Raw genomic sequence first — 25,735 nt, 5'->3', positions numbered from 1 at the left:
GTTGGGAAGTATTAAGCGTATTGGGTTGTATAGGGTTAGGTTGTGTTGAGATGCATTAATAATAATGTTGAGAGGGATTAGTCATGTTGGATTGGGTTAGGTTGAGTTGAGATGCAACAATAATAATGTTAAGAGGAGTTAAGCGTGTTGGGTTGGGTTAAGATGCATCAATAGTAATATTGACAGGTGTTAGTCATGTTGGGTTGACATGCATCAATAATAATGTTGGGAAGTATTAAGCGTATTGGGTTGTCTAAGGTTAGGTTATGTTGAGATGTATTAATAATAATGTTGAGAGGTGTTAGGCATGATGGGTTGGGTTTGGTAGGCTGAGATGCTTCAATAATAATGCTGAGAGGTATTAGTCATGTTGGATTGGGTTAGGTTGAGTTGAGATGCAACAATAATAATGTTAAGAGGTGTTAAGCATGTTGGGTTGGGTTAAGATGCATCAATAGTAATATTGACAGGTGTTAGTCATGTTGGGTTGAGATGCATCAATAATAATGTTGGGAAGTATTAAGCGTATTGGGTTGTATAGGGTTAGGTTGTGTTGAGATGCATTAATAATAATGTTGAGAGGGATTAGTCATGTTGGATTGGGTTAGGTTGAGTTGAGATGCAACAATAATAATGTTAAGAGGAGTTAAGCGTGTTGGGTTGGGTTAAGATGCATCAATAGTAATATTGACAGGTGTTAGTCATGTTGGGTTGACATGCATCAATAATAATGTTGGGAAGTATTAAGCGTATTGGGTTGTATAGGGTTAGGTTGTGTTGAGATGCATTAATAATAATGTTGAGAGGTGTTAGGCATGTTGGGTTTTCTTTGGTAGGCTGAGATGCTTCAATAATAATGCTGAGAGGTATTAGTCATGTTGGATTGGGTTAGGTTGAGTTGAGATGTAATAATAATAATGTTAAGAGGTGTTAAGCATGTTGGGTTGGGTTAAGATGCATCAATAGTAATATTGACAGGTGTTAGTCATGTTGGGTTGAGATGCATCAATAATAATGTTGGGAAGTATTAAGCGTATTGGGTTGTATAGGGTTAGGTTGTGTTGAGATGCATTAATAATAATGTTGAGAGGTGTTAGGCATGTTGGGTTTTCTTTGGTAGGCTGAGATGCTTCAATAATAATGCTGAGAGGTATTAGTCATGTTGGATTGGGTTAGGTTGAGTTGAGATGTAATAATAATAATGTTAAGAGGTGTTAAGCATGTTGGGTTGGGTTAAGATGCATCAATAGTAATATTGACAGGTGTTAGTCATGTTGGGTTGAGATGCATCAATAATAATGTTGGGAAGTATTAAGCGTATTGGGTTGTATAGGGTTAGGTTGTGTTGAGATGCATTAATAATAATGTTGAGAGGGATTAGTCATGTTGGATTGGGTTAGGTTGAGTTGAGATGCAACAATAATAATGTTAAGAGGAGTTAAACGTGTTGGGTTGGGTTAAGATGCATCAATAGTAATATTGACAGGTGTTAGTCATGTTGGGTTGAGATGCATCAATAATAATGTTGGGAAGTATTAAGCGTATTGGGTTGTATAGGGTTAGGTTGTGTTGAGATGCATTAATAATAATGTTGAGAGGTATTAGTCATGTTGGATTGGGTTAGGTTGAGTTGAGATGTAATAATAATAATGTTAAGAGGTGTTAAGCATGTTGGGTTGGGTTAAGATGCATCAATAGTAATATTGACAGGTGTTAGTCATGTTGGGTTGAGATGCATCAATAATAATGTTGGGAAGTATTAAGCGTATTGGGTTGTATAGGGTTAGGTTGTGTTGAGATGCATTAATAATAATGTTGAGAGGGATTAGTCATGTTGGATTGGGTTAGGTTGAGTTGAGATGCAACAATAATAATGTTAAGAGGAGTTAAGCGTGTTGGGTTGGGTTAAGATGCATCAATAGTAATATTGACAGGTGTTAGTCATGTTGGGTTGACATGCATCAATAATAATGTTGGGAAGTATTAAGCGTATTGGGTTGTCTAAGGTTAGGTTATGTTGAGATGTATTAATAATAATGTTGAGAGGTGTTAGGCATGATGGGTTGGGTTTGGTAGGCTGAGATGCTTCAATAATAATGCTGAGAGGTATTAGTCATGTTGGATTGGGTTAGGTTGAGTTGAGATGCAACAATAATAATGTTAAGAGGTGTTAAGCATGTTGGGTTGGGTTAAGATGCATCAATAGTAATATTGACAGGTGTTAGTCATGTTGGGTTGAGATGCATCAATAATAATGTTGGGAAGTATTAAGCGTATTGGGTTGTATAGGGTTAGGTTGTGTTGAGATGCATTAATAATAATGTTGAGAGGGATTAGTCATGTTGGATTGGGTTAGGTTGAGTTGAGATGCAACAATAATAATGTTAAGAGGAGTTAAGCGTGTTGGGTTGGGTTAAGATGCATCAATAGTAATATTGACAGGTGTTAGTCATGTTGGGTTGACATGCATCAATAATAATGTTGGGAAGTATTAAGCGTATTGGGTTGTATAGGGTTAGGTTGTGTTGAGATGCATTAATAATAATGTTGAGAGGTGTTAGGCATGTTGGGTTTTCTTTGGTAGGCTGAGATGCTTCAATAATAATGCTGAGAGGTATTAGTCATGTTGGATTGGGTTAGGTTGAGTTGAGATGTAATAATAATAATGTTAAGAGGTGTTAAGCATGTTGGGTTGGGTTAAGATGCATCAATAGTAATATTGACAGGTGTTAGTCATGTTGGGTTGAGATGCATCAATAATAATGTTGGGAAGTATTAAGCGTATTGGGTTGTATAGGGTTAGGTTGTATTGAGATGCATTAATAATAATGTTGAGAGGGATTAGTCATGTTGGATTGGGTTAGGTTGAGTTGAGATGCAACAATAATAATGTTAAGAGGAGTTAAGCGTGTTGGGTTGGGTTAAGATGCATCAATAGTAATATTGACAGGTGTTAGTCATGTTGGGTTGAGATGCATCAATAATAATGTTGGGAAGTATTAAGCGTATTGGGTTGTATAGGGTTAGGTTGTGTTGAGATGCATTAATAATAATGTTGAGAGGTATTAGTCATGTTGGATTGGGTTAGGTTGAGTTGAGATGTAATAATAATAATGTTAAGAGGTGTTAAGCATGTTGGGTTGGGTTAAGATGCATCAATAGTAATATTGACAGGTGTTAGTCATGTTGGGTTGAGATGCATCAATAATAATGTTGGGAAGTATTAAGCGTATTGGGTTGTATAGGGTTAGGTTGTGTTGAGATGCATTAATAATAATGTTGAGAGGGATTAGTCATGTTGGATTGGGTTAGGTTGAGTTGAGATGCAACAATAATAATGTTAAGAGGAGTTAAGCGTGTTGGGTTGGGTTAAGATGCATCAATAGTAATATTGACAGGTGTTAGTCATGTTGGGTTGACATGCATCAATAATAATGTTGGGAAGTATTAAGCGTATTGGGTTGTCTAAGGTTAGGTTATGTTGAGATGTATTAATAATAATGTTGAGAGGTGTTAGGCATGATGGGTTGGGTTTGGTAGGCTGAGATGCTTCAATAATAATGCTGAGAGGTATTAGTCATGTTGGATTGGGTTAGGTTGAGTTGAGATGCAACAATAATAATGTTAAGAGGTGTTAAGCATGTTGGGTTGGGTTAAGATGTATCAATAGTAATATTGACAGGTGTTAGCCATGTTGGGTTGAGATGCATCAATAATAATGTTGGGAAGTATTAAGCGTATTGGGTTGTATAGAGTTAGGTTGTGTTGAGATGCATTAATAATAATGTTGAGAGGTGTTAGGCATGATGGGTTGGGTTTGGTAGGCTGAGATGCTTCAATAATAATGCTGAGAGGTATTAGTCATGTTGGATTGGGTTAGGTTGAGTTGAGATGCAACAATAATAATGTTGAGAGGTGTTAAGCGTGTTGGGTTGGGTTAAGATGCATCAATAGTAATATTGACAGGTGTTAGTCATGTTGGGTTGAGATGCATCAATAATAATGTTGGGAAGTATTAAGCGTATTGGGTTGTATAGGGTTAGGTTGTGTTGAGATGCATTAATAATAATGTTGAGAGGTGTTAGGCATGATGGGTTGGGTTTGGTAGGCTGAGATGCTTCAATAATAATGCTGAGAGGTATTAGTCATGTTGGATTGGGTTAGGTTGAATTGAGATGCAACAATAATAATGTTGAGAGGTGTTGGGTTGTATAAAAATATGTTTGATAAGCCATACCTAATGTTTTTAGTTTTCAAGGTATTTTAATCAGAAACATTTTTAGCTATTAACAGTGTGTCCTTTTAATCTGAATTGCTCAGCGAGCGGTGGAGCTAGAAAATCAAAAATTAGTATAGTTTCTCCTTGGATATCCTCACACACATCAACATTGCTTATATCGGTCTATCTTATACAGAGTGTTTTAAAGGGTGATTTAAAAAAAGTAAACGATAAATAATTCCCAGCTTAAAACTTTTTATACTTGTGTAAACATCTACCCTCTGTGCTCTATGCATAGATGAAGCTGATTTATGAATTCGACATTATCTAGTGTTTCAGCAGAGCTTTCAATTATTCTATTCTTCATGTCTTCTTTCGTCGTTAGAATATTAGCCTACACTTGGGTTTTGACGTATTCCCAAAGGAAGAAGTCGCAGTTAGTTAGATCAGGTGATCTTGCTGGCCACGGTATTCGACCAAACCAATGTCACCCATACAAAACATTTAAAAAATTTTGAACGTCCCTGGAATAATGTACTGGGGCCCTATCGTGTGGAAAAATTATTCTTTATCTTCTTTTTGAATCTACATATTCTAGCAACTCTGGAAATTTTTCTTATAAAAATGTATAAATTTGATTATTTCTGTAAATACATCACTTGAAGATTATCAAACACATATACAGTGTGTTAATTAATTATGATACCCGACGTCATCATTGCAAGTATGCAACCAATATCACACTATTGGTATCCCTATCTGTTGCAGTGGTTGAGATGTTGCGGAATTAATCAAAATCATGCAAAGAATGGCAGATTTTGTTTATTTTTTTTATTAGTATATCATGAAATACACTGTGTTAATTAATTATCGTACTCTACATCATTGCAAGTATGCAACCAATATCACACTATTGGTATCGCGATTCGCATATTGCAATACCAATACTTATTGATTCCGATTGATTAATTCCGCAACATCTCAACCACTGCAACAGATAGGTATAGGGATTATCCATCTGATCAGCTGGTCAAATACGGGGTGTTCCATTTAAAATTTTCGACTTTTTGCAATTGAATCAACTTAAAACAACAAAAATTGAACAAGCACCAACCGTCGAACTGAAGAGTTGATCAATTGTTGCTCTACCCGGTCTAAAGCCCGTTTGGTATTCTCCTATGATGTTTTGGAGTGAGTACTTTATACTTTAAGTAGCGTTATTTCCCTATATTTCTCACATTTGAGTTGATCACCCTTTTTATATATAGGGCATATGATGCTGGTGTGCCATTTGCATGGAATATCTTCTGTTCTCCATATCTGCACCTTTAGTGTATGTAACTTGGTAATAAGATGTTCTCAACCATATTTTAATAGTTCTGCCGGTACTTCTTTCTTATGTCTTAGTATCCTTTTAGCTGCTCTTCTGGACTTCTCGTAGGTTGTTTTCTTCATTCTGGTTGGTCTTTCTATGTATTCTTTTCTATCCCTGTTACGTTGGTAAATAGCTTGTGACCTACTGTTGAGTCTGCAGCTGATATTATAGCAGTTTTAAGTGCTTGCCAGGTACTTTCAGACGTTTATTCTTCAACTTGTGTATTTGCGACGGTGTTAAGCTCTGCTTTTAGTGCTTGTTGGTATTGCCCTCTTATTTCTTATTCTTTAAGTCTCTCTACGTATAGCTTAGAACGTGTCGTAAATCAATATTTGTAATTACTTCCGAATCAGTTGTATTTTTAATGAAATTTTTGTACCAATCCTCCACAATATTCTTGTTGTAGACATCAAACAAAATATTTTCTTTTGGGCTAAACACGATGTTAAAGTGTTTTGCTAATATATCACATTTTTTTGGGGTTGTTTTGTGTTCTTTATCTTCTCACAATTAACACATTACGTGAGAAAAGGAATGTACATAGAAGGTGAAAACGATACAAAAATCAACTTGACTACCGCACTTTTTCAATGCTGAGACATCGTTCTAAATGTCTTATAGCACGTGATCACAAAGATTATATGGTTCATGTTCAGGACTCTGTTGCTGCTGACGCTAAACAATTTTGGTCATATCTAAGACAAAGAAAGGGCGGTGTTGGCGTGCCGGCGGTTGTCCGACATAACGGTGTCTCCTCGGTGAATGGGGAGGAAGTTTGTGAGCTCTTTTCCGACTACTTCGGATCTGTGTTTGCCCCGCCGGTAATTACTGCATACCCCGAGGGGGTCCATAGCCTTAATGCGATCTCGGTTGGCTGTTTCGATTTATCCGAGGTTGAAGAGACTCTTTTTGGTGTGGCTGTTTCCAAGGGTCCGGGCTCAGATGATATACCTTCCATTTTTATTAAGAGATGCTCTAAATCTCTTGCTAGACCTCTATGTTTAATTTTTAATATGTCGCTACGTTACGGTATTTTTCCATCTGTGTGGAAACGGGCGAAAATTACGCCTATTTTTAAGTCCGGAGATCGTGGTCTTCTAACTAATTACCGTCCTGTATCTATTTTACCAATAATGGGAAAAATCTTTGAAAAATTGGTTTACAGCAGGCTATTTTTTCACATGAAGCCTTCTGTGAGTGCGGAGCAACACGGTTTTTATCCGGGGCGATCTGTGGACACCAACTTGCTAGAATATACCGACTTTCTTTTTTCGACTATTGATAAAAACATACAAGTAGATGCGATATACACTGACTTTAGCAAAGCTTTTGACAAAGTGGGAGCGCGTTGGTGTCGCAGGTGTCCTTTTGAGCTGGTTTGCTTCGTACCTCTCCAATCGCACGCAGGTGGTTGGGGTTGGCGGATATTTGTCCGGTCCTGTTATCATGTCTTCCGGAGTGCCTCAGGGTAGTCATCTGGGCCCGCTCTTGTTTACGGTGTACATAGGTGACATCACCAGGTCTTTTCTTACCTCAAGATGTCTTATGTATGCTGACGACATTAAAATATTTTCTTCTGTTGCTGCTGTTTCAGACTGTGTTAACCTTCAGAATGACCTGAACAGATTTTATGATCTTTGTGAGATTAATAATTTGTCACTTAACATATCGAAGTGTCGGACTGATACTTTTACGAGAAAAAAGCAGTTCTTTAAATTTGATTACCGGTGCGGAGCATGCTTATTGGATCGTGTTGACACTATTAAAGACCTGGGCATTACTTTAGATAGCAAACTACTGTTTGATCAACACGTTGATGCAGTGGTGGTCAGAGCTAATAGGATGCTGGGATTTGTAATGCGCTCTTCTGAATCGTTTTGCTGCCCTAGACCTATTATTTCTTTATACAATGCTTTCGTTAATAGTATTTTATCGTTCGGCAGTACAGCTTGGAACCCTCAGTACGACGCATACATTAACAGAATAGAGAGGATTCAGATAAGGTTTCTGAAGTATCTCTCGCATAAATTCCGGCATCCTTATACAGATTACGAATCTGCCTGTCAAATGTATCATATGCCCACACTTCAGCAGCGCAGAACTTGCAGTGATGCCTGCTTTCTGTTCAGGTTGGTCAGAGGTTACTGTACAAGTTTACATCAGCTTGTGGACAGATGCTTCATGCATCCATAGCATTTGTGATAAAAGGTTTGGATTTGCCCAAATCATATTTAAAAGTCAATGGTAATAGTTCAGTCTGTTATCATAATCGGTATCTGTTAAGGCCTGATGTAAAACAACGTGATGGAGATATTATTCTCTTGAGAACTCTTGTGGACAATTATTTTCGGAGTTCCCAGATTATGTGGGATCACATTGCGCACCAATGTGATTTACGAATTCATAGAGATGTCTGAATGGGCTACACGTTGCCAGTTTTCCGTAATCGCTAAGTCAATCTTAAAAACACTTCTAGAGAAAAATGTCTTTCTTTGTCGTAATTGCATTGCACATTTTTGCCATACAGTTGTATCGTATTCGAAACATTGAAAATAAATCATCATACGCTCTATCATACGCTTCTGCGTTAGTAAATGACATGTTTACAGTTACCATGGTTATGTGATTTGTTTTCCTCGATGAGGTAACTGGATCCGATTGATGGCACTCGAGTTTTTAACATTTTCTTCTATAACTCGAGAACGGGTGGCGATATCGAGATGCGGTTTTCACTAAAATTTAGCAAATTTTAAGGTGACTAAGGGTCTGTGAAGTAAATAGTATCGTTCCATTTAACTTTTCTTCAAAAATCACAAAAATATGTAATCGCTGCAGATAACGTCCTCTAGCTCATTTGTTTTAAAGCAGACGGTCTTACTGAAAATATCTTTAAAAAGAGCATAAAATGCTCTTTCAAACAACACCGAAAATATTCAAATCGGTTGAATGGTCTAGGAGATATTAAAATGTAAACATATGAAAACGCATTGGCCTCCCCCTCCCTTATTATGACAGATATGAGAAATATCGCAAAACAAAAGTGATGCGGTATTATCCAAGCTATTAAATGATGTTGTCAAAGTTATAGCTCATCGTCTAAGTTTCTGAGATAGCGGGAACTTTATGTTTCTCAATGGCAGTTACGCCCCCTAGCGGTCGAATTACGAACTTCAAAATAATTTCCAGCTATTTCTCTTGGTCACTTTGCTTATAAGGATTTTTTTCCCAAACCTCTAGGCCTTACCGTTCTAGAGATACAGCCGCTCCGTACGCTTAACGGGACACCCTGTATATTTGTATTGAACTAAAACTAGAACTAACAATAGACCTAGAACTAGAATCATTCGGGTTTAGCCGCACGTCTTTCAAGACGGCTAAACCCGAATGTTTCTAGTTCTAGGTCTATTGTTAGTTCTAGTGACAGCGCTAATGCACAACTAGATCTAGTGTTATTTCTAGTAACAGTGCAAAACATCCATATTCACGCTTCGTTGATTATGGCAAAAAAAAATCTGCGCATATCTGAGTTTATGTTGGTAATATGATTCTTTTTTGATTAAGTTTTACGTTGAGATTGAAATTTCTATTGTTAGAAAATTTCGTAAAGGTCCATTTACAAGCCCAGTTCGTCCGGAAGTGATAATTCAATCTTTATCTGCACCGTTGAATAATTAAAAGCGTCGGCGTCGCCCGTCGCGCTCTCATTCGGATTTATGTTACGGAAACTCCTCCGGAATCTTGCGTTTAAACCGAAGGGCAACCTAAAACGCGTTTCCCGGAGGAGATTAAGACGAGAACTAATTGTAAGAGATCCACCCCAATCTCACCCAACAATTTTATTAGTCCATTTTTAATCATTTTTTTCGATCCGATTCGATCTTAAGCAACCATAAAATTAACTTCGATTAATCACAATTAATCACCGCGAAACAATTTTTTTTCATCTCAAATTTAATTTAGACATTGAAACAAGTTGTTCTATTAAAACCCAAGATGTTCAAAAATTGTTTTTATAACTTGGTGATTTTAATTTTTTTCTTTTCGTTTTCTTATTCGTATAAATCTACGGCTAAATTTAATTACAACAGTAATCAAAAAACGATGTACGTTGATTGTGAAAAGCCTAACAATTTAAATGGAGACCAAAAAAAAATGTGTAATGGTTTTGGAACGTTTTACGACGCTTCATACGGATTTAAACCATCCCTCAAAGCATGCCCACCCTTCGAAGTCAACATTGGTAATAAATGCGTTAAATTGCAGAATTTAAGCACCGCAATCGAAGATCAAATTTATCAAAGATTTGGAAAAAAAGTACACCAATAAAAAATTTAATGTAACCTAAATAAACGATTTTAAAGAAAAATTTGCGTTTTAACAAGTTAATTTCGCCTCAAACTTCATTATCATTAAAAGGGTCCCTAATTTCGGCTAGTTTCGGAGTTTCAAACCCAAAATCAAACAGTTTGTTAGTTTAGGATCAAGGAATCGAGTTAAATTAGGATCTAAAAATACCTTTAAAAATGAATCGAATTTATTTTGTACTATTATCTCCGTATAAACTCATTAATCTAAATGCGTAATCATCGGGAATCGGAACACAAACGTTCTCTTCGTTTCGAAAGAAACCTCTCCGACAGATCCTGTGGGTTTTATCGTAACTTTCTTGGCCGAAATTGTGATCGGCGAGAACTTTTGGGTTTTTCTCGACGCACACTCCGTAATTCCATAAAGGGTAAGGGTCACAATCTAACACGGACAATTTTTCGAATGAAGCTTTAAATGCTAAACACATCAGAATGGTTTTAAAAAGAAAATTCATTTTTAAAATGTTTAAGTTTTTTAAAATGAAATTAATAATAACGTAATAAAGTTAATGACGTGGGTTTTTTAATCGTGGTTATAAAATTAATTGAGATAAGAATTATTTTTGATTTTTTTTGTTTGTTTCAGGGCTTTTCTTAGGATTTTGTGTGTTTGTTGTCCGAGGCAAATAAGAAGGCGATATCAATCTGCTTTTAGGACAAAACACAGCCAGGTAAAACTTTTTTATATAATATATAAGTTTTTGTATTAATTATTGTAAAAATTTACTTCGTACCCGACGTCATCATTGCAAATATGCAACCAAATACACAAATCGCGTATTGCAATACGCGTACTGTAATATTGGTTGCATACTTGCAATGATGACGTCGTGTACGATAATTAATTAACACAGTGTATATTTACATAAATTATATATACAGGGTGTCCCGAAACTCAACGTCAAGCGGGCACCGGGTGAGAGGCCAACTCATACCTGTTCTGGTAAAAATAAGCAAAAAATTCTATGACATATTTTTCTTTATATATATATTTTATCTTTAGGTACTACGGTCAGAAATGTTCGCAATTTAATAGTTATTTTTTTAATAATGTATTCCTCATGAACCATGCTACTATAGCAGTCACAAGTCGAACAACAAAAGTCGTTAGTTTTGCAGAAAAAAGTATTGGTTTGATTGAGTTAAGGTTGAAAGAATTTATGTCTATTAAGTTTGACACACGATTTCTAAACAAAGGAGTAGTACAACACCCTTGGCAAGTTATTTTAAAAGATGGCCTGTTTAGTTAAGATTCCAAAATGGTATAACACTTGCCATTTTTCTTTTCCTAAAAAATATTATTGCCTATTTAAAAAATTGATACTTTCGTATGTTATTTGTATTTGCTCCAAAATGATTTAACAACTTTGTTAGAAGATGTGGCACTCAATATCTACAGAGAAATGTGGTTTCAACAAGATAGTTGCTCAGCTCATTATGCTTGTCCTGTATGGGATTGCATACAGAATACCCAAAAAGATGGATTGGGCGTCGTGGTTCGATTACGTGGCCTCCTTATTCTCTGGGTCTAAATCCCTTGATTTTCTTATTAGGATTGCATAAAAGAAACAATGTATTAAAAACCGATTGAAAATCTTGCCGAACTGCGCCACAATATTTATACAGCAGCAGAAGAAATAAATGTAAAGAGATTTGCACAACTAGTAAAAAGATCTGTTCTGTGACGATGCAGAGCTTGTATTTATAATAATTTGAGCATTTGCCTTAGTTTTAAGAAAATAATGCTATAAAATTAATAATAAATAAATTTGTTTGTTTAATTATGTCTTTAGGTTAACCTTATTTGATAGAGTCTTTTTGCAAGACATAAGGGCAACCATCTTGTTGAAACCACATTTTGTAGTTCGTAGATATTGGCTGGCACATCTTTTAACAAAGTTAAGAGAAAATAAAAAGTAAATACAGATAACATACAGAAGTATGAATTTTTTAAATAACGTGTGTTTTGCAGAAAAACAGGCCATAATATTTTTTATGACAAGAACAATGGCAAGTGTTGTACCATTTTGGAAACTTGACTAAACAGGCCATTTTTTAAAAATACTTGTCAAGGGTGTTGTGCTACTCCTTTTTTTAGAAATCATGTGTCAAACTTGAGACATAAATTCTTTCAACCTGAACTCAATCAAATTAATATATTTTTGTGCAAAACTAACGACTTTTGTTGTTTGATTTGTGACTTCTACAGTAGCATGGTTCACAAGGAATACATTATTAAAAAAATCACTATTAAATTGCGAACATTTCTGACCGTAGTACCTAAAGATATGATGTACGGGGCCGATTTTTAACATTTTCAAAAGTATGTCTATAACCACTTAACTAAGAGACATGGAATTTTTTTCTCATTTTTACCAGAACAGGTATTGGTTGGCCTCTCACCCGGCGCCTGCTTGACGTTGAGTTTCGGGACATCCTGTATACAACAATATAATATACAGGGTGAGTCGGGAGGAACGGACCAAACTTTAGGAGTATATTGTACGCTTGAAAATAATGTAAAAAAACTTATATGTTGTTATCCGATTTTCTTTTATTTTATTTTTTTTTATTGCATAACTCTTACTGCATAACTACAATTAAACAAAATCTTATACATTAACATTAAATATTGGTCATCAGCGCTATTTTAGTAATTGTTCGAAAATATCGCCATTAACTTCTAAACATTTCCGGCTTCGTTTACTAAGAGCTCTTGTTGCTTTCCTAATTGCTGCATGATTTTCCTTAATATTAACTGCAACATTTAGAATGCGCCTAAGAAGTGCATCCCTAGTGTCAACTTTGACTTTGTATACCTCACTTTTGAACCATCCCCACAAACAATAATCAAGTGCTGTGAGATCTGGAGATCTTGGAGGCCAACTAATTGGACCACCACCCACGACCAATCCAACGCCCTGGAAACCTTTCGTCCAAATGTTGCTTGACCTGACGAGCGAAATGCGCCGGAGCTCCATCGTGTTGAAAGTACATTTGCCTTCTAATGTTTAGAGGAACATCCTGCAGTAAATCATTTAATTCATTTTGTAAAAACTCTAGGTAATGGTTTCCTGTGAGGCGATTCTCCAAAATGAAAGGGCCAGTTAAATAACCGTTGATCATACCACACCACACATTTACCAAAAACTTGTGTTGAAAGTTGTTTTCGATTGTTGCATGGGGATTTTCATCGGACCATACGTGACTATTACGAGTATTATGTAGGCCGTCGCGGGTAAATGTTGCTTCATCCGTGAAAAGAATATGCGATACAACACGATGATCATTATTTATCCACCGACAAAATTCGACTCGTTTAATCTTCATAATTCCGGCAGTAGATGTTGTACCTTACCTAAATGGTATGGATATAAGCATTGCTCGTGGAGTGTGTTTATTACTCTCTTTTGTGGGATGTCTAATTGAACAGCAATTCTGCGTGAGCTGGTCGTTGCATCTTCTTCTACTAGATCCAAAATATGTTCTACTTCATTTAAACATTGACGCGCAGCTCGTTCAGATGTTACTTTAACGCTGGGAAGTGTACCGGTTTCGCGCAGTTTATTGAAAACCCTAATAAAAACGTTTTTATTAGGATGTTTGCGATTTGGAAACCGTTGACGATATTCATTTGCAGCAGTTGTAGCACTCCCGTTACAAAAACCATATACAAATAACATGTCTGTATATTCTAAATGTGAATAAGTACTTGGCATTTTATAGCACTTAATGCAAATCAAACTGTCAAATGTACGTTAAATGTTTAACTGTAGTTATGCAATCAATTGAAAACAAATGAAAATCGGATAACAACATATGAGTTTTTTTACATTATTTTCAAGCGTACAATACACTCCTAAAGTTTGGTCCGTTCCTCCCGACTCACCCTGTATATTGTATAACACATTTTAATTTTAATAAAAGTATACAGGGTTTTTCAAAAAATATCGATTAAGATGAAATATTGCTTTTTATACAAGTGCTCTAAAATTCCCCTTACAAACTTCTAAGACTTCCAGAGAGGACTAAGTAGATAATATTTTCAATTGTCCAAAAACGTACCGTATCTGTCACTTTCACTAGAACTAACACTAGACCTAGAACTAGAAACATTCGCGTTTAGCCGCACATCTCTAAAGATGGCTAAACCCGAATTATTCTAGTTCTAGGTATAGTGTTAGTTCTAGTTTTACACTAGCATTGTTGCTATGTAGAACTAACACTAGTGGTGGAACGGATATCTATTACTTAGTACTCCATTAGCAGCAAATAGCAGTATTAATAAGCGACAGTTCGCGTTAAAACAAAATCAATTGTTTTTTTTTTAAACCAAGCCAACTTTGAGGACAAATTTTAGAAAAATGTCGGTCGTGTGGTGGCAGGTCAACTGGATACGGTATATTTTATTTTCTTTTTTCAAAAACTGTAAATCTTATGTAACAAGGTGAAAAAGAAAAAAAGTCACTAAAGAATAAGCTTTCCGACTCATATTTTTTTATATCAATATTCCATCGTTTTAAAATTTTTTTGTAGAAAATCCAACATGGTTGTGATTTTCATCTTATAAAACGCTATAAAGCTTAAATAAAAAATAATATGTAAATTGTCTCTTTTTGAACAATAAATCTCGTAGACAATCGTTTTATTTTTGTAAATACAACTATAATAGTTTTCCCATTAAAACTATAACTTTGCTAACAAACCGAATAAATTTATAAAAATTAACTAGATTTTGAATGTCCAGTTTCTCAATTGAATAGCTCCCGGTTAAAAGATAAATGCATGGTTAAAAATTTCAACTTTAAAGCTTCATTTTTAGATATTTGATCACATTTTCGCATATTTGTTTTATTGTGCGTCAGCATCGCTACCTTGATGTAACTCAACATTAGTTTATCGAGAACAGAGCAAAGCGGTGTACTTATTATTAATTTCAACAGATGATTTCTCGAAGAACAAAAAAGATATTTAAATAATTGAAAAAGAGTTTTAAAGGGTAATAATTTCAAAACTTCTAAATAAATTTTTTTTTTAATTCCGTCATGGTGAACTATAACCACAAATACGACCAGAAACCGTATTTTTAACATATTTTGGCTAAGATATTTTGAAAACCTTAGGTGATGAAGCATTTTTGAGGTCTACCTGTTGGTTTAGAAAACATTTAAATTTTTGTCGGCCTGTGTTATTAATTAAGGTATCCTCTTTTAATGTAAAAAGCCGTTTTGAAAAATCACTTTCAGTTCTTGAGAAATAAATTTTTGAAATGATCGACAATTTTTTCGAATTTTCGCCGATTAAGTTTTAAAAATTCGTACAAAATCCATTTCTTGGAATATGAGTATGAAAATTTCCCAAAGTGTTAATAAAACTGTCTTCTTTCCAATGGGCAAACCCATTTTGAAAAATACCTTTTTGTTTTTGAGAAAACAATATTTGAAGTTTTGATAAAATTTTCGATGTTGCAATTTTCATCGACAACATTCGTTATAAAATTAATTTCTTGAATGATCCTTGTGGAAATATCACCAATTATTAATTAAAGTATCCTCCTTTTAATGCAAAAAGCCGTTTTGAAAAATCACTTAGTTTTTGAGAAATAAATTTTTGAAATAATGGACAATTTTTTCGAATTTTGCAATTTTCGCCGATTAAGTTTTAAAAATTCGTATAAAATCCAGTTCTTGGAATATGAGTATGAAAATTTCCCAAAATGTTAATAAAAGTGTCTTCTTTCCAATGAACCAACCCATTTTGAGAAATACCTTTTAGTTTTTCAGAAAACAATATTTGAAGTTTTGATAAAATTTTCGACGTTGCAATTTTCATCGACAATTTCAAAATTAGCTATAAAATTAATTTCTTGAAGGACCCTTGTGGAAATATCACCAATTATTAATTAAAGTAACCTCTTTTTAATGCAAAAAACCGTTTTGAAAAATCACTTTTAGTTTTTGAGAAAAAAATTTTTGAAGTTACCGAAAATTTTTTCGAATATTGCAATTTTCGCCGACTAAGTTTTAAAAATTCGTATAAAATCCATTTCTTGGACTATGAGTTTGAACATTTCCCAAAGTGTTAATAAAAGTGTCTTCTTTCCAATGAACCAACCCATTTTGAAAAATACCTTTCTGTTTTTGAGAAAACAATATTTGAAGTTTTGATCAAATTTTCGATGTTGCAATTTTCATCGATAACATTCAATATTCGTTATAAAATTAATTTCTTGAAGGATCCTTCTGGAAATATCACCAATTATTAATTAAAGTATCCTCTTTTTAATGCAAAAAGCCGTTTTGAATAATCACCTTTAGTTCTTACAAAATAAATTTTTGAAATAATCGACAATTTTTTCAGATTTTGCAATTTTCGCCGATTAAATTTGAATAATTCGTATAAAGTTCTTAGAATATGATTTTGAAAATTTCCCAAAGTATTCACAAGAGTGTCCTCTTTCCAATCAACCAACACATTTGTGATTTAATAATTTCTTAGGGAATTTTGATAATTTTTAGAATTTTTTTCAAACAAAATCCACCTCCTAAAACCCTACTAAACCTCACACAAAACGATCTAGAACTAATACAGGGTGCCCATTATGTATAGAATATAATATATATCCCGATAAATGTTGATTTTATAAAAAAACATTTTATACAAAAGTTGTTTAATATTTTATTTGTCATAATAAGACTGCATTCAATTGTTTTTAATTCAGAAAACAAATGAATAACGAATAACACTTGAATTTTTTTTATGGCAATCTACCCTTTCGTTAGGCTCATTTGATAGAGATCACTTTTCTCTTTACGATGACGTCAAATTTTTGTACCCTTATATCAGAAAATTTTTGAAAAAAATGTAAAAATTGTTTATTAACCCCTTCACGCCCAAAATTAAATTGAAAATAATCTCTGCAACACCAATTTGAGCCTTAACTTGAACTTTCCAGCCTTAAAAATCTCAATGTCACACCAACACTACTATCTTATATTAAAATAAGTCATGAAGAACGTGAAGCAGTTGGCGTCACTGGGCGTGAAGGGGTTAATAAAAATTAATCAATAACATCAATCTAGATATTCGAGATCGTCAATTGTATAGGGCATTCTGTATATGCACAAAGTTACAAAAAAATCTTTGACAAAAACTAATTTTGAAAAACTCTGTATACCAAGATTAGAATTAAACAACGTGAAAATATTTTTTGTATGGTTTAAGAATAAGAATTTTTAGGTAGCTTGGGAAGCAATGCAACTCGTCCATCGGATTAAAGCGAACGCTGAAAGAATGGCTGAAAATGAAACTGAAACCGAAACGGAAACCGAACGACAATCATTTTAATTTTACCTCGAATTATTCTATTTTAATTTTTATTTTTTTTAATAAATCGTTTCGTTTTGATGATGGTAATAAGGTAATTTAGGAGCAACCCCTACATTTAGCGAGACAAATGTCAATTAAATAGCAAATTCACGAGATGATAGTGAAATGTTAGAGGCACTTAAACAATTTTAGCATGAAGATAAAACATTTTTGAAATTGTCCTTTTAGGAAAAATTTAGATAGGGTTCTTTTTGAGTTCATTTTGTATTTTTTTACAGAGGTTATCGTCTCAACGGTATTATTCATCATACAATCTTCGTCACAACTCCTGCGAACAGACGTTTATATAGCATACGGCCCAGCCTCGGCCAAACATCGTCTCCAATCTACCTTTTGCCAGATCAACATCTCTATTTTATTTTTAAAACAATTAATAAACACAAAAATTTATGCAACTAAAAAATTCTCAAAGATATATTCGAGGTTAGTCGAAAAGAATTTAAAAAAAATGTGTTAACATCACAAATTCCATTCAAATTGCACTCCATGTACTTTTTTTAATGTGCTGTTTGTTTTTTCCTCGAGCACTTCCGCTGTTATGTTGTTTGGTACACTACTCTTTTTGTATTTTATGAAAAATTTTTAAAATCAACTTTATTTTCAGTGTTTTAATCCGCATGTAATGGAAGCAACTTCAAGTAGTCAAGTGAGTTATTCTTCAGTTGGTCAACATGAATTGTGTACCATGTGACGTCATCACACGCGTTCTCGAAGACAAACCCAACCGCCATCTAGTGGTCATCGTAGTAGGGTTTTGAGGCCGTGCTCGCCACCTCCCGGGACTTTACGAATCGCATAGCGTACGGTTTCTAGCGTTTAATACGCTAGATGGCGCTACGTTTTTATTTTTTAAACAAAATAAATCAATTTTTGCTACACATAGCATTTTATCTGTGATATGTACGATTTTAGAGTGTAGCTAAATAATTAAGTAAATAATTATTATAAATTTAAGGTTTAAGTGTGTATATTAAACGATAATGTGGAACCTAAATAAATTAAAATTTAAACAAATGTGTAAAAATCCCGATATGTTATGTACGTTTATTCCTGTACTGTTTATATATTATTTTATCGATTATTAGGATTGTTATTTATGTGATATGGTGACAAAAAGATCTAGTCAATTATATAAAGAAACAAGCATTTTAAATTAGAAAAGATAATTATTATAAAATAAATGCGTTTTGTTCCGATTTGATTATAGTTGTTAAATTGACACTATTTCATTATTATTCTTAATAAAAATCATAAATAATCTCAAATAAATGTAGATATATATAATTAACCCTAAAAGAAGTACCCCTAATGTTTAAATAAGCTAAAGAAAATGAATGAATGATAATAATGGAATAGTGTGAAACTTGATCGAAATTTATAAATAAACAAAAACCTTCATTAGCTGTTTATACGGTCTGAAAATTTCGTAATGAGAGTATGTACAATCAATAAATAAATGTGTTACTACTACTAACGGAATATATTTAAACTGAAATATTGTGCGTTTTATTTTTAATAATAATTTAGTTAAATAAAATCCCCAAAGAAAATTATTTAATTAGCGGAATAATTTTTTAGTCAATAATTAAATCAGAAATTAATTAATGTGTTTGAGGAATTCCCGACACATACACATTTCAGTAAATATTGTGATAATTTGTGTATTCGTCTTTCGAAAATGAATAAAAATACTTTAATTAAATACTATAAATAAATAACAATCTTTAATAGAAGATAGAAAAATATTGTTGTGGACTGTATATAGTTGAATGAAAAGCTTCTATTTTTGTTTTAATTTATTTTGTTTAAGGTAGCCGTTCAATTTACTTGGGTTCTAAAAACTGATAAAAAAAATGTGTATAGTTCCTTCTCTGATTTGTAGAGGTCGCAAAGTGTTTGGTTTAGCATCTTTAAAATACAGATGTTTCGCTTCTACTGAAAAGTGAGACAGAAACACATCGACTATTGTATAGACGTGTTTTTATACCGCTACGACCAGCCGATTATTTGTCATCGTATTATGAAAAGTGTTGGTATAGAAAAATATATTAAGGCTGTAGTCTCAGGGCTAAAAATTTAATTTCAACAGAACGCGTTTACCGTTTGATATAGCCAAAAAACTTTCAAATAAAAAATGCATAGAAAGACGAACTCTACGACCGCACGGTGAGATATTTAGATAATTGTTGATAATAACGTAGATAAAGAAGGGAGTTAAGAAGAGCTTCGAAACCGAGTTCTTGGTGCCGTGGATAATAATTTTCCGGTTACTTTTTATGCATACATTTTTTTGATTTTTTTTAGTATAAATGAGTTGTATTGAAATTTCCCACGGTAAGAATATTCTAATTTCTTCGCTAATTTCGATTTAGCCCCGAACCCAAAGGGCGTATGGCGTGGCAAAACAGTTTGTGCGAGCGGTCTGTTTATTATATTGCATCTTTTACGATCTTATCGTATTTTTCGACCATTTCGTATGAATAGCGTTTTTTGAACTGCTTTAAAATAAAATTATATAAGTAGGTGAAGCTTAATACTAAATAAATGTATAACTACTAAATTAGGCCCGCTATTGAACTACTAGTAGACAGTGATGGGTGTTGGGTAAATACCCGGCGGGTAGGTATGTATTTATAAAATGGGTATTTATCCGGGTATTTACCCCAGCCCAAGATAAATACCCAAACAGTACCTACGTATAAAAATGATACAAGTAAAAATATAACAGATTCGGAAAAAAACGAGAGCAAGATGATGAAATACACATTGAAGATGAGGAATTGTCAACGATCGAAGATGTATTATTATCAAACAAATCTGTCGTAATTTAGATTATCAAGTTATTATGATTAAAACTTAATATATTATTTAACGTTTATTGTTTCGTTCAGAATCAGTTTCATCTCTCTAAGGCTATCCGAAATAAGGACTATATCATCTGCGTAGCGCAAATTACTTAGGTATTTGCCATCAATGTTTATGCTTTTTGGGTCCAATTCAGTTGTTTAAATGCTCTCTCCAGGATTGTGATGAACAATTTGGGTTCAACATTGTATCACCTTATCTTACCCCACGACCTATGGTACTTTTATGCAATTCTACCGTTATTGTAGCATTCTTGTAAATGCTATAAATATGTTTGGTGTATCGATAATCGACTCTGCATTCTTGAAGTGGTTGCAAAACTGCCATCAACTCAATTTGAATAAAATTTTATAAATACCTCTAAATACCCATCTTGGGTAAATACCGCCGTATATATATTCAGGGAATCTTCTCTTGAAAATAAATACCCGGGTATTTAACAACACTGCTAGTAAGTAACTTCAATGTCTAGAACACTAGACCTAGAACTAGAAACTTTCGAACTTGTTTCTGAAGAAGGTTGCAACATGGCATCCGAAACGTTAAAATTTTTTTCAAAAAACGCACAGCTTAACCCAAAAGTTTCTAGTTTTAGGTCTAGTGCTAGATCTAGTTTTAGTTTAATTAACACCGTGAAAGCCTTCGTACTTATAATTAAAAGTATCCTAAAAAATAGGATACCGCACTAGGAGTTTAGCCATTAGATACAAAATACCCTTGATATAATAATAAAAGTAAAGATTCAGCCGTTTCTTGATCTTACTCTATTAAAATTGTTGTTCGTATAACATCACATTGAAAGAATAGGGACCTTTTCGGTATTTCTGTTTTTGACCATCGCTATTCACAATTATCTATTAGTAAATTAATTTTGTCTATTATTTTGTACAATTGTCTAAATCTTAACTACGTACAATTTATGGGTAAATTTGTTATCAATATTTGTTATAAATAACTATTTTTAATTGCAGTACAATACCGCGTCTTACATACAATTTCTGATTTGTGTTCATCTACATAATCCACAAAATTACCAAAATCCTTGTTCTATTAGATAATTACTGATGAAGACACCACTTACTGTTCACGTCTTTTTAAACGTTTTATAAAAAAACGGGTAATATAAACATATTCAATTCAAACGGATTACTTGGGCAGAAGACAAATAAACAGATTAAGAACAGCAAAAAATCTATTGTTCGTTATCTGTAAAAAGCTCGCTCTCTCGGTATTCCCCACCGAGAAATAAGCTCCGTTTTCTTGCTTCCGAACGTCCGTCTCTTCGGCCCCTCAGAAACTGTGTGACCATGAGACTACAGCACATTTATTTGCAAAGGGCATCATTATTTAATATTTTATTCGAAAGGATTAATTGCCCAAAATTGTTAACTGTTATATATTTGATTGATACACTGATAAAAACGGTATTAAAATTCCTTATAGGATGTTGTAAAAACCACAGTAAACGTATATTTGCAGTACTATATAATAATTTTAATATGTTCCCTCTATGAGACGATTGACAAAGTTTTAAAATGTCTTAATTTACCGATTTTAGGTAGATTCCTTTACACAATCTAGTGAAGCTTAAGTATATTGAGGAAATTGCACATTTTCACTTGGTGCAGCTTCCCGTGATAATGACAAATTTTCTGCGCTTGTACTAGCGTGGAATCTATTCCTACGATACATGTGCAAAAAATGACACCTTTGTTCTCCCGTTTAAGTGTATAATTTTCACATAAATCGCATTTATACGAAGTCGTTTTTATGGCAAAGTTTAGCAATTTTTTGTGATTAACATTCTAATTATTTTACAACAAAAAATACGTCATTTTGTACAGAAATATGTTAACAACAATCCTATGTATTTAACTTTGAATAAAGATATGAGAGAAAGCCGGGAAGCTGCACCGAGTGAACCAGTGTCGGTTCATATAAAAATCGCCATTGAACGGCGGCCTTAACTCAAATATAATGCTTGGAAGCGTCCGTCATCGCTGCTTGTAACGGACTGATCCCTTTTCGCGGGTAACAACTCGACACGTGTGTCCCTTCGATCTCTCACTAACTACAGCTATGAACGAGAGTCGCAACATAACTCCCGCCTTGAAAGAGTTATCTTTCAAAAGATAAAAAAACAACACATAAGAAACTTAAGAAAATATAATATATAAAGTCAGTTACTGTCCTTCTATTGGTAAAACACAAACTCGATGTAGATACACTTCTAGACACAGTTCCACCTGAAGTATGAATCTTCACCACACGAACCTTTCCGTCTGGACCAGGATGGAGTTCTTCTATTCTTCCTGTTTTCCAATGCATTGGGGGGAGGTTGTCATCTTTAAGCAGAACCATACTTCCAACTTTGACAAGATCTTCTCCGGCGAATCTCCACTTCGTCGTTTGTTGTAGAGCATGCAAATACTCCAATGACCACCTTTTCCAAAATGATTGGTGTAATTTTTGGAGTTGTTTGTAATTTGTTAATCGGTTAGCAGGAATTTATGAAACATCTACTTCAGGAACTGCCAACAAGGCCGTGCCAATCAAAAAATGTCCTGGAGTCAATAATTCTAAATCTTGAGGGTCAGAGGATAAAGGAAGTAAAGGTCTTGAGTCTACGATGGACTCAATTTGGATCAAAACTGTGGAAAAGGTCTCATAGGTTAGTCTTTCATCACCAATTGTTCTCATTAAATGATACTTAACCCGTTTAACCGCAGCTTCCCAAGGCTCACCAAAGTGAGGGCTTCTTGCGGGAATGAAGTGCCAAATGACCCCTTTGTCACGAAAATAATTTGATATATCAGGATCCTTAGCTAAATCTTCCAAATTAGCGTACATTAAACTCTTAGCCCCTTTAAAATTAGTAGCGTTATCGGAATATAAGCATCTGCACAAACCTCGTCTACCCACAAATCCTTTAAATGCATTCAGAAATGTGTCAGATGTCAAATCAGTTACCAACTCTAAATATAATGCCTTCGTAGCCAAACAAACAAAAAAACAAACGTAAGACTTAATAAACCTTCGGTTTCTTAATTTACCATCCTTGATTAGTATAGGACCGGCATAATCCACACCTACATTCGTAAATGGTCGTACTGGTGTTGTTCGCTGTTTGGACAACATACCCATCTTTGAAAAAATGAATCCAGGTTTTAATCGAAAACAAATTGCCGTTTATAGGCCAATGTTCAAGTCTTATAATCGAAAGAAGAGTTTGAACGCCAGCATGTAAATTTTCCAGATGTTTATGTCGAATGATTAATTTAGAGGGTAAAATTATTTGATGTTTACGTGAAAATGTTAAATCAGTGTTTGCCAATCTACCACCCACTCTCAAAAGACCATCTTCGTCTAAGAATGGATCTAAAGTTTTCAACTTACTGGTCAGTTTAATTCCCTTGGTCTTTAAATTGGATATATCCTCGCTAAATTCTTGTTCTTGAGCCAATTTGACCAATAGCCTTTTACTCTTCTCCAATTCTGAATTTTTTGGGAATTTGTTTTCCAATGAGATTAAATGTCGCTTTGCAATATCATAGGATTCACCTAAAATTTGAGGATTGTCCTTCAATGGCAACGAAACTTGAAAACGAGCATCCGTCTCTCTTTGATAAGTGTTACGAAAGTGAGTCTCAACCTCTAAGCCTTCAGGAGATAAATGGTTAACCTTCGGTGATTTCTCGATTTCCCAAAATTTTTCCAAAGGTTTCAATAATGCAGTATTCTCGTTAATGGTTTTACGAGTGATCAGAAAACAAGAGTTACAATTCAACGAAAATGGGATATTCCCTGCTATTATCCAACCCAGTTTTGTTTTTTGGAGTATGGGTCCTTCATTTCCATTCAATTTGATTTGTCCTACTGACTATAGTTCAAAGAAAACTGAAGCACCTAGCAAAATATCTACGCTGTTGGGTTTATGAAAATCAGGATCAGCGAGTTGTAATTTTTCAGGTATTTGTAATCGCTCCTTATCAATTTTTTGTTGTGGTAACTTATCCGTAATTTTATCAATTATTAAAAATGACAATTTTTTGTTAAAATGCTTGTTTAATGAATAAATATCTGTCTGTGTTTTAGTAGTTGCATTAAAGTTCGATTGATTAACTCCGTTAATGGATGCTAAACCCTTAGTTTTTTGTAAATTCAATTTAGATGCAAGTTCAGTGGTAATAAAATTTGATTGTGAACAGGAGTCTACTAAAGCTCGACATCTGATTAAATTTTCCATTGCATTTTTTACCCATAATAGAGCTGTAGGCAATAAAATATATTCATTGTTATTGTTCATCGTATGTGCAGATACCACACTTGTCGTTGGAGGATTAGAAGAACGTGCAGTAGAAAAGTCACTTTTTTCAAAATGTAACAAGGTATTATGAGCATTGTCACATTTCTTACAATTACCTAGTTTACAGTTTTCGTGTATATGACCGGGTTTAAGGCAATTGATACAAAGTTTAAAATTCTTGACCTTTTCGAGGCGTTGTTTTAGCGTCAAATCCAAAAATGTTTTACATTGGTACAATGCATGGCTTTCGTCGCATAACCTACATTTCGGTTTATTTATAACGAGACAAGATACTGTGTTGGATTTGTTATCTTTTCTTTCTACTGATTCAAGAATCATGCACTGCGAAGACAAAAAGTCAAACAACTGTTTGAGATCTGGTATTGCATTGGTTTTAATAGAACTTTCCCATGCTCGCTTAGTTTTTGTATCGATTTTATTTGAAATTAAGTGAATTAGTAAAGTGTCCCAATATTCCGTTGGTTGACCTAAAGTTTTTAACGATCTGATGTGTTTTTGAAAATGGTCAATTAATTTTCGCAAGTGTACGTGAGATTCGCGCTGAACTGCTGAATACTCAAATAATTCTCGAATGTGTGCTTGTACGATAATCCGTTTGTTTTCAAATCGGTTTTTCAAAAGCTCTATAGCTACGGTATAATTATTATCGGATGCCTCTAAAGAGGTTTTTCGCGGGTAACAACTCGACACGTGTGTCCCTTCGATCTCTCACTAACTACATCTATGAACGAGAGTCGCAACAAATACTTTACAAAAAAAAAATTATTGAAACGAAAAAAAAATATCTAACACGAGACTCTACAAAAAAAAATAACGAAAGTAAACAATTTCAGGGTTTGTTTTCTAGGGCTCATGTAAACGAAACACAGTTGCTCATGTTTTTAAAAAAAAACATTTAAGTTAATCTAAACTGACCGGCAAAAAAAACCGGCCACTATAAATTAGCCAAAACTTCAAAGCTGGCTTTCTCGCGAACCGCGCATTCGATTTTGATGATTGTTTTTTTGATCGAAAGGTTGATTCTTCGGTAATAATCCTGCGATAGAAATTTTCATTTAGATTTTAATTTGAGCATATACGGGTTGCAAGAATGAGAAAAACTTTTGTTTCTCGAAATTTGTAATACCCTGTGGGGTGCAACTGCTACAGCAGATAGTATTAACTGGAATCACACGGTAGCCCAATCTTTTCTG

General features: G+C 34.0%; 1 protein-coding gene across 3 annotated transcripts in view; it reads left to right on the top strand.

The window, feature by feature from the left end:
* LOC111416188 (dopamine receptor 2) overlaps positions 1–18,845 on the top strand; it is a 152,332-nt gene extending 133,487 nt beyond the window's left edge. The window contains exons 3-5 of one of the 3 annotated variants that reach the window (XR_011640118.1): positions 10,548–10,632; positions 17,569–17,773; positions 17,955–18,030. Coding sequence is in view for 2 of the 3 variants with exons in the window: in XM_071195403.1 (XP_071051504.1) it covers positions 10,548–10,632; positions 17,201–17,308 (193 nt within the window). In the remaining variant the exon portion in view is untranslated. The other 2 variants (XM_071195404.1, XM_071195403.1) reach the window with 2 other exon arrangements.
* Positions 18,846–25,735: the final 6,890 nt, after the last annotated feature.

This window comes from Onthophagus taurus, chromosome 3 (assembly GCF_036711975.1).
Source record: "Onthophagus taurus isolate NC chromosome 3, IU_Otau_3.0, whole genome shotgun sequence".
NCBI classification, from domain to species: Eukaryota; Metazoa; Arthropoda; class Insecta; order Coleoptera; family Scarabaeidae; genus Onthophagus; species Onthophagus taurus.
The sequence above is the reverse complement of the archived record's forward strand: the minus strand, read 5'-3'. Positions and strand labels throughout refer to the sequence as shown.